Source organism: Typopeltis vanoorti, chromosome 5 (assembly GCF_054136105.1).
Source record: "Typopeltis vanoorti isolate ZY-2024b chromosome 5, IOZ_Tvanoo_1.0, whole genome shotgun sequence".
Classification (NCBI taxonomy): Eukaryota; Metazoa; Arthropoda; class Arachnida; order Uropygi; family Thelyphonidae; genus Typopeltis; species Typopeltis vanoorti.
In genome coordinates, this window is record NC_143553.1 from 18,123,530 (window position 1) to 18,136,458 (window position 12,929).

At 33.8% G+C, this 12,929-nt stretch overlaps 1 protein-coding gene across 1 annotated transcript in view; it reads left to right on the forward strand.

Annotated features, from left to right (window-relative positions):
- Ranbp16 (Ran-binding protein 16) overlaps positions 1–12,929 on the forward strand; it is a 1,020,902-nt gene that overhangs the window by 511,089 nt on the left and 496,884 nt on the right. Inside the window, exon 15 of the mRNA XM_090392964.1 lies at positions 11,649–11,858. Within this exon, the coding sequence (XP_090249090.1) occupies positions 11,649–11,858 (210 nt within the window). The remainder of the gene's footprint in view (positions 1–11,648; positions 11,859–12,929) is intronic.

Below are 12,929 nucleotides of genomic sequence, written 5' to 3' on the forward strand. Positions count from 1 at the left end.
TGTGTGAAGGTGTGTTGTCAGTATAGTGTGAGAGAGCTTTGGCCAAATGTTTAGCTAGTTTGTATGTGGGGGAATCAATGCCATCCACTAGGGACATAATGACACATTTTCCTTACGTATTTTTGGGAGTCCATAAATACGGGGGGGGGGGTATGGAGTTAAATGGTTTTAATTTGTAGTGATTTCCACAGGCCAAGAATTGGTGGGATTGTGCTTGATAGGGAGGTAAGTAGCCCGATCTAATAATAGAGCTTTCAGCTTACCTATGCAATCCTTTTGGTTAAGCAATGATGTGCCGTTCTCTTTATCAGCTTAGGTGATTATTATATTCTTGTTTTTCTTTAGTTCTAGTAGAGATTTAATTTCCTTACTGGGCATGTTGGCTTTGGTCAGAACACAAGCCACATCCAGTCTGATATCGTTGGCGATGTGGTTTGAAAGGTGTCGTATCCTGCATTCAATTCGTATCATAATATCTTCAGCAGGTATTCTTCTGTGTGCAATGCCGAAGTTGTGGCCATGTGCGAGGGCGTCGAATGCTTCAGGTTTCACACTAAATGACAAAAGGTTGACTACCGTTTCGGTAGGAAGTTGTGGTTTCAAGATCGAGTTCTTTTTTAAATTTTCAAATTTTTTTTTGTGTCGATCTCTCACTTTTTTAAATTCTTTCTCTGCTGCAGTGCACGAGATGTTGTATAAAATAGACCAAATTTCGTGGCTTAAGGTGCTTGAAAGGTCATCTTCAAGTGCCTGGATAGCTAAGTTAGCATCATTCAGGAAACGGCGAGTCGTGGCGATTTGTTCCCTGAGGAAGGCTTAGCTCGGAGAAAGAATTTAAAAAAGTACGAGATCGACACATGATTAAGTGCATGTGACTTAATAAAGTTAATACTGGCTACTACATCTTCCATAACATTTGTGAATTTAATCAATTTTGCACACAGATTTTGTTGGTGCAAAATCTGTTAAATTGATGTTAAAATGCAGTGAAAATTTGTTAAATTTTCTGGATGGATCTGTAGTTCTATTGATCTTTCATGAACTATTCCAATAAATCCCTTCTGTGCACCAACCATTGCAGGGGCTCCATCAGTGCATATGCCAGATAGTTAACTCCATTTAAGCCCAGATCTCTCGAAGACTGTGTTCACTGTTTCAAATATATCTTCACCAGTAGTTGTTCCTTTTAATGGCCGAAGCACCAATAATTCTTCTGCGATGTTGAAATCTGCATCAACTCCTCGAATAAATATTGCTAGTTGTGCTGTATCGGAGGCATTGGTGCTGTCATCCAAAGCAATCGAAAATGCTTCCAATCTACAGTCTTCTCTTTTAAACTTTTTTTGATATCATCAGCCATAATTTCTATCCGTCCGACAACAGTATACATCTCGATAAACGAATATTCTCTAAGTCTTTTTTCTTTTCGGGACATATTATACTTGCAACATCCAGCAGACATTCTTTGATAAATTCTCCTTCACCAAATGACTTAGAATGCTTAGCGATTTTTTTTTTAGTTTACCACAAAGTTGGCTTTGACAATGCTGTGGTGCTGCTTTCTTTGTTTGTTGAACATTTGCTGCTAGGTATCCAAGTTCTTCTTCAACTTCTCTATTTCATCTTTTCGTAGTTGTCCATCAATTTTTGGGTCCACATGTCTCGAAGTAAAGTGTCTCTTCAAGTTGTATTCTTTGTTGACGGATATGGATTCGTTGCACAGAAAACATACAGGCAAACCTTATTCAGAATAAAATAATAATCCTCCATCCAGTTGTCTTGAAATTGACGATTCTCTGCATCTATTTTTCTTTTTTTTTTTTTTTACAATAACCCCTGACATTGTCCCAAATTTATAAGCGATATTCAGAACTGTCAAACAAAACTGTCTTCTACATCAACACAGGCACCGAACAGAACACAACATCAACGTAGGCACTGAATAAAGCACAACACCAGCGCAAGTACCAAACTGACACATAGTAACACGTTCATACACGCTGCTAGTCAAAGTGTGAACGAGACCTTGGTTGGAGAAAACATAGTGTGTTTTGTGCAAGTCATATGACGTCAGCTTAATGTGAGTTAGTAGAACACACCATGTTTTCTCCCACCATGAATCAGATAAACTTCGCTGAAATAGATTAGGGCTGGATCAAAAGAAGTAGAGGGCAGATCTGGCCAGCGGGCCTATGGTTGCCCATATGTGGTTTAATATAACCATAATAAACACTCCACATTTTGACCTTCACATTAAGGTCATTATCTGGGGGTATACATACATGTACAAGGAAACAAGCTGCATTATAATCTACATGGCGTGCTAAAGTTAACTGACCATCTGTTACAACTATTGGCCTGACCTCTGGTGGAAAAAAAAAACCTTACTACATCAAAGCTGGAGTCCTATTATTGTTGTCAATTAGGTTACAAAAATTAAATTAAGCTGGAGGGCAACATGTATACGAAAAGAAAGATATTAATAAATAATAAAAATATAAAAATTACTTAAGTATACATATAAATTATAACCAACTTGTTTGGATAGTGGCTAATAAAAGCTGAAAATTGGTTCGAGTCCTAAAGTCAGGGTTTGATGGGAACTGAGTGGGCTGAATGTGTGCCATTCAAATTTTTGTGATTTTTATGCCACCATTATTGTTAAGATTAGGGTGGTTAATCAGAATTTCAAAGGCTTCTTTAAATTTCTGTTCATACCAGGTTTTTGTATGATGTAATGAGCAAGTATTTTTGCAATCAATTTGGTGTAGGGTGTTAAGAGCCTGATCTGAGAGGCCCACTTCACCAATATTGTTAAATTTAATGTGTCATTTGTGCTCTGTTTTATGGATAGGGGTTGTATGTACAGTTTTCCCAATAGAAGGTAAGTTACAGGTGCAATAGATACAATAAACTCCAGGATGTGCCAATTGGGGAATAGGATCCTTAGAGAAGTTGAGTATGCTTTTTTAATTTTAAAGGTGGTTTAAAAGTGGCATTAAGATCATAATGGTGTGGGATTCTACTAAGTTTTTCTGATAGCCTTTTAATGTATGGGATGGATATGGTTTTATTGTAATCTATATTATTTTTTGAAGTTTTATGAAGAACTTTATTAATAGTATTTTTGCTATTGCCATTATTTATAAATGTACCGCTAATAATTTTTAATTTTTGTTTAAGAGCTTGTTGATTAGAGCAAATTGTTATAGCTTTGTTTTTGAGGGTGTTAATAACACCAAATTTTTGCGAGGGGTGGTGATATGAGTTAGTATGTATGTGTTGGCTGGTATGTGTAGGTTTGCGGTAAACAGTGAAGAATAGACAGCTTGAGGGAAGACGTGTGGCTAGTCTATCCAGGAAAGGGAGCAAGTTCTGATTTTCAATTTCAATAGTAAATTGTATACACTCATGTTGTTTGTTCAGGTGGCTAAGAAATGTGTTTAAAGTTTGGCTACTGAGTGGCCAGATAACGAAAACATCGTCAACGTATCTAAGCCAAACTGTAGGTTGTAGAGTAAAGGAATCAAGCGCACGTTGCTTAAAATCTTCCATATAAAAGTTAGCAATTAAGGGGGATAGAGGTGAGCCCATGGCCATACCTTCTTTTTGTAGGTAAAATTTATTTTGCCACATGAAGTAAGTGGAATGTAGTATGTGGGCAAAGAAAGTGGTAATGTCTGGCGGAAATTTGTTCTGTAGGAGAAGAATTGTGTCACTGATTGGGAGATTTGTGAAAAGGGCATAAACGTCAAACTGACCAATAAATCTTCTTTGCCGAGTGTTATGTTTTTAATTTTGCTTATAAATTGTTGTGTATTCTTTGTATGAGAGGGGAAATGACCTACCATACAACGGCTAGGTGATAATTAGGGCTGTCTATTCCTTCAACTATCGGCCAAAGCGGAACGTTATGTTTGTGTACTTTGGGAACACCATCTATTCTGGGAGAATGATGTAATGGGGTATAAGTTTTTTTTAACAGTGTCTGATGGCCAAGAAGTGACAGACATGAGTAATTTCACAGTTTTTTTTTTTCCCTTTTCCTGCTGGTCAGTTTATAGTTCACAAGCTGATAAGTGCTGTTATCGGAGACTAGTTGATCATCCGATGGATGTAAGTTGATCTGTCAAGGACGATCTGGCCAAGGTTAATCTGATCAAGATTAACCTTGGCCAGATTTACATTTACACACTGATTTACATTAACCTTTACACATTTACATTTACACACTATTTTGCTTTTTTAATTTTTTTTTATTTGTATTTTTTCAAGAGCACATATTGACTTGTTAGCTAGGAACTCAGTATGTTTTCTTCTTTTCCATGACTTCATTTTTAGCTTCCAGATTCATGGTTGATTGCAATTTTTTTTCCTAATTTCTTTGCAGACAGCTTCACTACATTCCTCTGGCTGAATTATTCAGTGTTTACTTCAGAGTTGCCAGTAATTTTCCAAGATTTTGTTTACCAACCCTTTCATTTTTTCTGATCAGCATTGGTTTTTTTTAAAAACATTTTGACACACTGTATTTTCAGTACGATATTCAGTTTTATTATTCTTAAAATAATTTTAATCACTTTCTTTTTAAATCCCCCTCTTCTAGGCTTGTGTGCAGGATCGGCTTGAAACTATTGATATCAATAATAAAACAGTCAATAAGACTGTTTATTGCAACCCCCCCCCCCCCCCCCAGGGATGTGGTATCCCTTAACTTAAATAAGTTGTTGCCGAATTGAAGCCTTTGGCTCTTCATATATTTAATAATTTATTAGGACACCTTCTTGGCAATTCTCATAGTAGGGTATATGTAAGTTCTGTTTGCTACAAACTTGGTATTTCTAGGTCTACCTACTCACTGATGAGACCTCAATAAAGGTTGAAACCGGTCTGGGTAGTGACCTTCTCGCACTCATAATGTAGAACAGTAATACAGCTCCTAGGAGCTGGGTTTCACATTATGGGGAAATATCAAGAATAGTGATTGGAGCTTGCTCCAACCTTACCATGAGTTGCCTCAGTGTTGCACTCCCTAAAGGATACCTGGATAGTGTTACAACTGACCCTAAAGGGTCAGTTGTAACACTATCCAGGTATTTGCTTATGCTTGGACTCGCCGAACTTTATATATTTACTATATTCGGCATGAAACTCTTTGAGTTTCTTATTCGGCTATGAAACAATATGGGATGTAATACCCCTTAACTTAAATAAGTCAATAAGACTACTAATTTCTTTGTCTTCTCTTGTGTAATTTTTGCACATCTTGAGGCTGTCACTTGATTACAGGTCCTTCTTCTGTATAAAAATCCAACATCTAGCATTATTAGCAAGTTTCTAGCATGATTATTATCTTTGTTCTTTCATGCAAATGTTTGAAAAACAGTTTTGTGTGTCTGATATTCACATCCTGTGCTTCTGCTTTTTATAATCAGCAGTGCCCAGCTTTTCCTTTCTTTAATGTTTGCTGCCATCTAGAGATGACTTGAAACAGTCTTTGACTTTTTCCTTCATGAAATATTCTGTTGACCTTTGGATTCATATGCACAAATAAGTCGCATTATGCAATTTCTCCTTGTTAATGTTTGCCCACAGCTCTTGTGAGCAAGAAGATTATGGTTATGATTAGTGTCCAATACCACATCTACTGCTTCCTTTCCAAAACTATATAGCATCATTAAAAAAAATAAAAAATAAATAAAGTCAGTATGACATGTTATTTTTATTATTTAGAAGAATCTTACCTGTTTTTCTCTTCATAATTCCCAATGTTCCATTTGTGTTGATGGTGCTTCCAATTCTTCTACCAGTTTCACTTATTTTTCATTAATAATTCTTCCATTATTGGTAGTGCATAATCTTGAATTTTGCTGATGTTTAGGTAGAGTTTGTTCCAGTAGCTCATGGTGCATTGTTCACTCTAGACCATAGGTTCACAAACTTTTTCGGGCCACCACCCACTTTGTAAGACATAAATTTTGTAAGACCCCCCCTCCCCCCATTATATAAATTATATAAAATTGGGTTTATTTTTGTACAAATCAATTAGAAAAGTGGTTTTATATATTATATATATATTTTGAAATGAAATATAACGAATATATTTGCTACTGTAAACATAACCTATTATACACACACATATATACATGCTCTGTTTTCTCATTGACATAAAAAATTGACATCTATTTCTATCTGACATGGTAAATTTTCAAATGGTTAAATAATTGAAATAGAAAATTGATAAAAAAAATTGATCGTGTAAGACGGGCATAAGATGAATTAAAATTCAATATTTAAATTTTAAATGATTATCTAATCGCAAAATCACAAAAATAATTAATTTTTAAATATATTATTAATTTCTTCTATAAAGAGCCACCAACCCCTAGACCGCCTGAACGCCCCCAAATGCTTCTGATCCCACTATAGCCCCCCCCCCCCCCCCCAAGGCTTCAGCGTCGACTTGGGGGGGGGGGGTAAGTACGGCCCACTTTGGGAATATATGCTCTAGACACATGTTGAAAATAGTGGTATTGTTTTACCACGCTACTGGCCAGGACATATATATGTTCAAGTTTCCATGGATGCGAAGTGTGTATTAAAACTGTAATACCATTGATATTACATTGAAATATATGATGGATACGAAGCGTATGATGATGATGCGTATTGATCCATAATGGCCGGTAAGGTGGTTAACTGAATGACTCTCTAGCATTTAGTTTTGCTTTAAAATTGCTATTAATGATAGCAATGCCTTAAGAAAATAGTAAATAATTTTATTTGCTATTTTGTTTAATTCAGTAGAACAACTTGTTGTTATACAAATTAAGACATTTTACTTTCATTTATTATCCAAACTACAATTTTTCATGTGTATGGAATTCTTAGTTTCTGTGTTGCTCATTACATCTCTTGTTTGAGTTTGTCTTTTCATGTGTTTAGATTATTACTCCACTTTTTGTCAGTAGACATTTCTTCTTTTTTTGTGTTTAATCTAGTATTAATTTTCTTGTAAATTTTTTTTATTAACGCAACATCTTTTTTGAGTTTGAATTACTATTTTTACTTGTTTGCTGTTTTAAACATATTGAGTTTCATTTCTTGGCCATTCATTTCACCACTTGAACAGTTTTCTCTTTTTCTTAATAGTTTTTCTTTCCAAGTTTCTAGTCATCTTGAGTTAACACTGAAATTGCTATTTACTAGTTCTTCAACCAGTATTAGTGGAGGCTGTCGGGATTTAAGGTGATTCATATTTATGTTAGGTCTTCATGTATTGGTAACAGGGGATTGCTGTGATAGCAGGGGAATTATATGTACATAAGGTAGACATGAAAGAGGGAAATATGGCTTAAAGGGAGATATTCAGTTGTTTGCTGATGATGCAAAGTTGGGTAGCGCAATACAAAATCAAGATGATATTGAGAGTTTGCAGGATGATTTAAATAAGCTGATAAAATGGACAAAACGTAATGGATGTCAGTTCAATGTGGAAAAGTGTAAAGTTATGCATTTTGGGATTAAAAGATTACCAGCTGTGTACTACATTGATGGAACGGTACTCCAAGAGACATTTTTATTGTTGTGAAAACAAGGTGTTTAGTCTGGTTGACGTGATTAAGTATATGTCAAACATTCCAATAATAGAATGAGTCACAGAATGATTGATTTTAATATTTTGGGTAAGAAAATCTCTAAAGATAGATTTATTTTATTAGTCCTTGGATCCAGTTAATTTTATAGTTATTTATGTAATTTTATTGAGACCGGAACAGACCAATATGGTCTATACTTGTATTTAGCGTTATGATGATGACATCTACCAGACTAAACACCTTGTTTTCACAATAAGAAAATGTTCATAGTCAGTTTCTTTGTTAGGGTCTTTTCTGAAAATATAAAATTTTCTTCTTCCTTTCCATAGGATCCCCTGTAATCCTCTGACACTAGTGATGGTGTTTTCCATCGCTAGTGTCAGAGGGTTCCACCAGGTTTTATGTTACTAAAGAAATTAAAGTGTTTATATTTGTTCATCACTATATAAAGAATAAAATGTTTACTGATTATTATCACACAAACTGCCAATTAATGAAAACAAAGAATTCTAAAATCTGATAATCTTGAAAGCATAGTTAAATAAGTAAATGAACAGTTGTGAATCAACTGTAAGGTTTTGGTGAGAACCTCGCTAATTTGTTTTATATCTATCAATGGGAATTAATTTGAGGATTTAATTACTATTTTCAGTTGGCCTGTGGAGTAGGTCAGTGTTTTTGCAAATATATTCTTTAGTTAGAGACTGTAGTTTAGTTTTCATGAATTACTCTCTTCGTAAGCACTCCCGATTGATTTGTTTCTTATCTTAATGCAGGATGGTTAGGTTCACTTTCCAGTCATAATCGAGTTAATCTTTGGAGAAAAGATGCATGTATATGTGGATAAACTACACTTTGTCTTGTCCTAACTCTCTACCAGTCTGACTGTGATGGACCTACCAGGAGTTGAAAGCACATCAAAGTATATATACAGTTCATTTGGGCACACTAACCTCTCGACCATGATAAGGTCAGGAGGTTAGTGTGCCCATGAGGAATTTCTCCTGAATTGTCATCTTTAAATTTTCTTCCGGAATTTGTCTTTTATTAATATTAGCCATGTTATAGCAAAATAGCAAATAATTTTTATATGCTATTAACTGCAGTTTCTTTTAAACTTCAAGATTGATTTTCTTGGAAGAATGTTAATTGAAAATTACCTTGACTAATGAATCATATTTGATTAAAAAGTAATACCTTGTGGCAGTCTTGAGTGATCATATAGTATTACACAGAATACTCTCACTAGTGAGAAAAATTGATTATTCATTACTGCCTTGTTTTGAAGTCAAGTAGCCATTCTGTAAGTTTAATATGAAACTTAGATTATTAGGAACTTCAGTTATGTCTGATTCACATTGGGGATGTCGCTATTGGGAATAAAAAAAAAAAAAAAAGGGACACAGACAAGGTATTAAAAATTACCATCATATCACTGCTTTCATCACTATACAAAATTTTTACAAAAATCATTAGCAACAGAATATAAAACACTAGATTTATTCTTTAATTACAATACTGCTGTAATTCTAAAATTACAGCAGTATTGATCATATATATGTAATAAGACAAACCATTGAAAAGATAAATGAATACCAAAAACTCTTATTTCTGGCATTTATTTATTTTGAAAAGATATTTGATTCACTCTCAACTTTAGCTGTTTTAGAAGCCCCCAAAAATTAAGGAATCAAAAAATTATATTGATATACTTAATGATATATATATATATATCTATATATAAATTCAACCTCAGCTATAAAATAGGAACAAGTATGAAATTTCCTATAAAAAAGGACGTTAGGCAAGGAGATTCCATTTCACCTAAATTGTCCCTAGGGCAATTATCCCTAATAGCATTGCTAGAAGAAATTTTTAAAACCCGGATTAGAAAAATATAGGAATTATGGTTAATGGGAAAGAACTAAATCACATTCAATTTGCTGATGACATTATTCTTTTAGGAAACTGTATAGAAGAGCTTCAACAAATGATCAGTGAATTGAATGCAAGAAGTTAAAAAAAAAAAAAAAAAAAGTATAAACAAAGACAAAACAAAAATAATCTATAATAAATACATTACCAAAAAGCCAGCATAAATGGAACATCAGGAAATTTATATATTAACCTAGGACAATAGATCACAGCAGACAGGAAGAAGAATTTATTAATTCTTCTAATTTATTTTCTAGTTCTAATCATCTTCTAATTCTAACTAATTTTTTTAAATATTATAAGAATTAGAAACTGTGAAGAAATGAAATTATACGTAGAATTGAGCTTGTTTGGAAAGTCTTTGGAAAACACTGAATCACTCAAAGGAAACATCCTAATTTCCCTTAAAAGAAAAAAAAAATATTCAACAGTTGTATACTTCAGGTCATGACACATGGAAATGAAATGTGTACTTTGACCCCCCCATCCCTCAAGGAAAAAAAAGTACATGATTTCCTAGAGAAAAATGGAAAATTCATTAATCGGTATTAGCATTCTAGATAGAAAGCACAATACTTGGGTTAGAGCTCATACTAGGCTGAGAGACATTATAATAGCCATTAAAAGATCTAAATGGCAATATGCAGGTTGCATTGCAAGAGGTAACACTCAAATATGGACAAGGATCATATCAGAATAATAGCATAAAGATGGAAAGGACTTTCCATCTTTGTGATATTATTCTGTTTTGACTAATGGTGTCTGTCCATATTGTTGTAGATTTTCCTTTTGGTCTTTTATCAAGAATTTTAATGAAGTAATGATTTTTCTTAAGAATATTATCATTTTACAGATGAAACATTTTGTACTTGAATAAAAAGTATTCTGGATATTGTTGTTTCTTTATAAAGTTCATCTAATCCATGGTTGTATCTAAATCTCCAGGGATCATTATCATTCACTAGTTCAAATGGTTTTGTAAGGATTTCCCTTTCAAAAACTCAGATCAAATTCTCCACTCTTGCTATAAACACCCAGGCTTCACATCCATAGGTAACTACTGGATGAATTATCGATTTATATATTTTTATTTTAGTCATCCAGTGAATATCTTTTATTGAATATCTGTTATTGTCTTCTTAAGAATATTATCATTTTACAGATGAAACATTTTGTACTTGAATAAAAAGTATTCTGGATATTGTTGTTTCTTTATAAAGTTCATCTAACCCATGGTTGTATATAAATCTCCAGGGTCATTATCATTCACTAGTTCGAATGTTTTTCTAAGGATTTCCCTTTCAAAACTGAAATCAAATTCTCCACTCTTGCTATAAATACCCAGGCTTCACATCCCCTGGATGAATTATCGATTTATATATTTTTAGTTTAGTCATCCAATGAATATTTTTTGAATTGAGTGTGTACAAGAGAGAGAGAGAGAATAGAAAGCCATACTTCTCTTTACTCAATTATGCACTTTCACCATCCCATTTGATTATCTAATGATTATTACACCTAAATATTTAAATTGGCCCACTTTTTTTATTTTTACACTTGAATCGGTTAAGTGAATCTGTATGGTATTAATCATTATTTTGGTTTCTTGTTGATTAATTTTTAGTCTTATCTCTTGTGCTGATTTTTCTATTTCCAAATATGTTTCTTCTGTTTTTCTGTTTGGTTCTTCACATGATGTTAATGTCATCTGCATAAGCTACTATCTGAAATGGTTTGTTTATTAGAATCTTATAGTATCCATTGGACAATTTAATGATGTTTTCAAAAGCTAAGTTAAAAAGTATTGGTGCTAGCATATTATTTTAATCCTTGAGTTGTAAAAAGGATCTGTTAAATAATTTTATATTATTTTAATCTGTGCATTTGAATTTTCCATTGTTAATTTTTTTGAAGTCATACTAGCTTATCTGGTATTCCAAATTGTATCATAATCTCATAATTTTTGCCAGTTAAAGCTGTCATATATTTGTTGGAAATCAACAAAAATCTGATGAATATTGACTTCATAATACTATCTCATTACAAAATTAGATAGTATTATACTTTTTCATAATACTATCTAATTTTGTAATGAAAGTTCAATTGCAATTTCAGAGTTCTACAGCTAATGAACTTGACAGACACAAGGTTACCCCAGGGAGGATGTGAGAAGTTAGAATTTGCTATGTTGAGCTTCTTTGAGCAATTTCGAAAAATCTATGTTGGAGATCAAGTTCAAAAGACTTCAAAAGTGTATAGAAGACTCTCTGAAGTGCTTGGACTTAATGATGAATCAATGGTCCTTAGTGTTTTTATTAGAAAAATGTAAGTTTCTATATTTATATAATCTAGAGGTTTGTTGCATATAGCATGCTAAACTATGTTTTTAATAAAAGATCAGTGATTCTTATTTTTGGTTTATCCCCCCCCCCCCCCCCCCCCGACTTGTATACACTGGCTTATCATAAATGTATTCCACATGTTCATATGCTTTTGTGTAAGATAGACTCCAACATGAACTATTTGCCAGTAGCCATATGCATCTTCCCAGTCAGATGTGGGCAGCTATGTTTCATACTTAACATCCAATCTCCTGTTGCTAAGGAATGAAATATTACATCTTCTTTTGCATGCATCAGTGATGATGTATAATTTTTAGATTGAATATTGTTAAACTTTGATAAATTGAGATTCCTAAGAATTCTAATTTTATTATTGTTTAACAGGAAAAACTTGTAGGGAATATGCTTGCTTCTAGGTATGTGCGGTATGCAACTGGTAAAATATAGGTTACATTATCATAAAGAAAAAAGATTGTGAATATTTCAAGGAAGGAATACTTACTTGATTGTATAATGCCAGTGATACATTATAAATTAATATTATTTTGTTAGAATTGTTAATACAATGTTTTGTAGTATGACTTGCATTAAGCTGCTGTGAACAAAAGTTCAAAGTGCGTGGGCACGCCAACGGAAAGAAAGGTCGACCCCAGGCAGTCACGTGCCCATAGCATGTGCAGAAGCGAGTGGTCAGAAAAAACAAAACAATACGAAACGAGACCCATGTTGGAGAAATTATACACGATGGGTGAGCTACGTGAGTTACGGTGATTGCCGATAGGGGAGATGATGTAAAAGGGTTAGGAACCCTCCCTCCCACACACACACACACACACACACACACAAGGCTTTTTTTTCTCTTCTCTCTTGGCTGGTAGTCTCATGTATTCTGGTGGGTACGGTAGATAGTTGCATGGAGGAGCATCTCTGTCCAAGAGTGCTCGGATGAAGGATCAGCGAAGCGTTCTGTTAGGAATCCCGAGGGCGGTAATAGCATATGCTGCTTGCGAGCTGGAAGGATCATGCACTCCTAATCGTACGATGAAAGAGCACA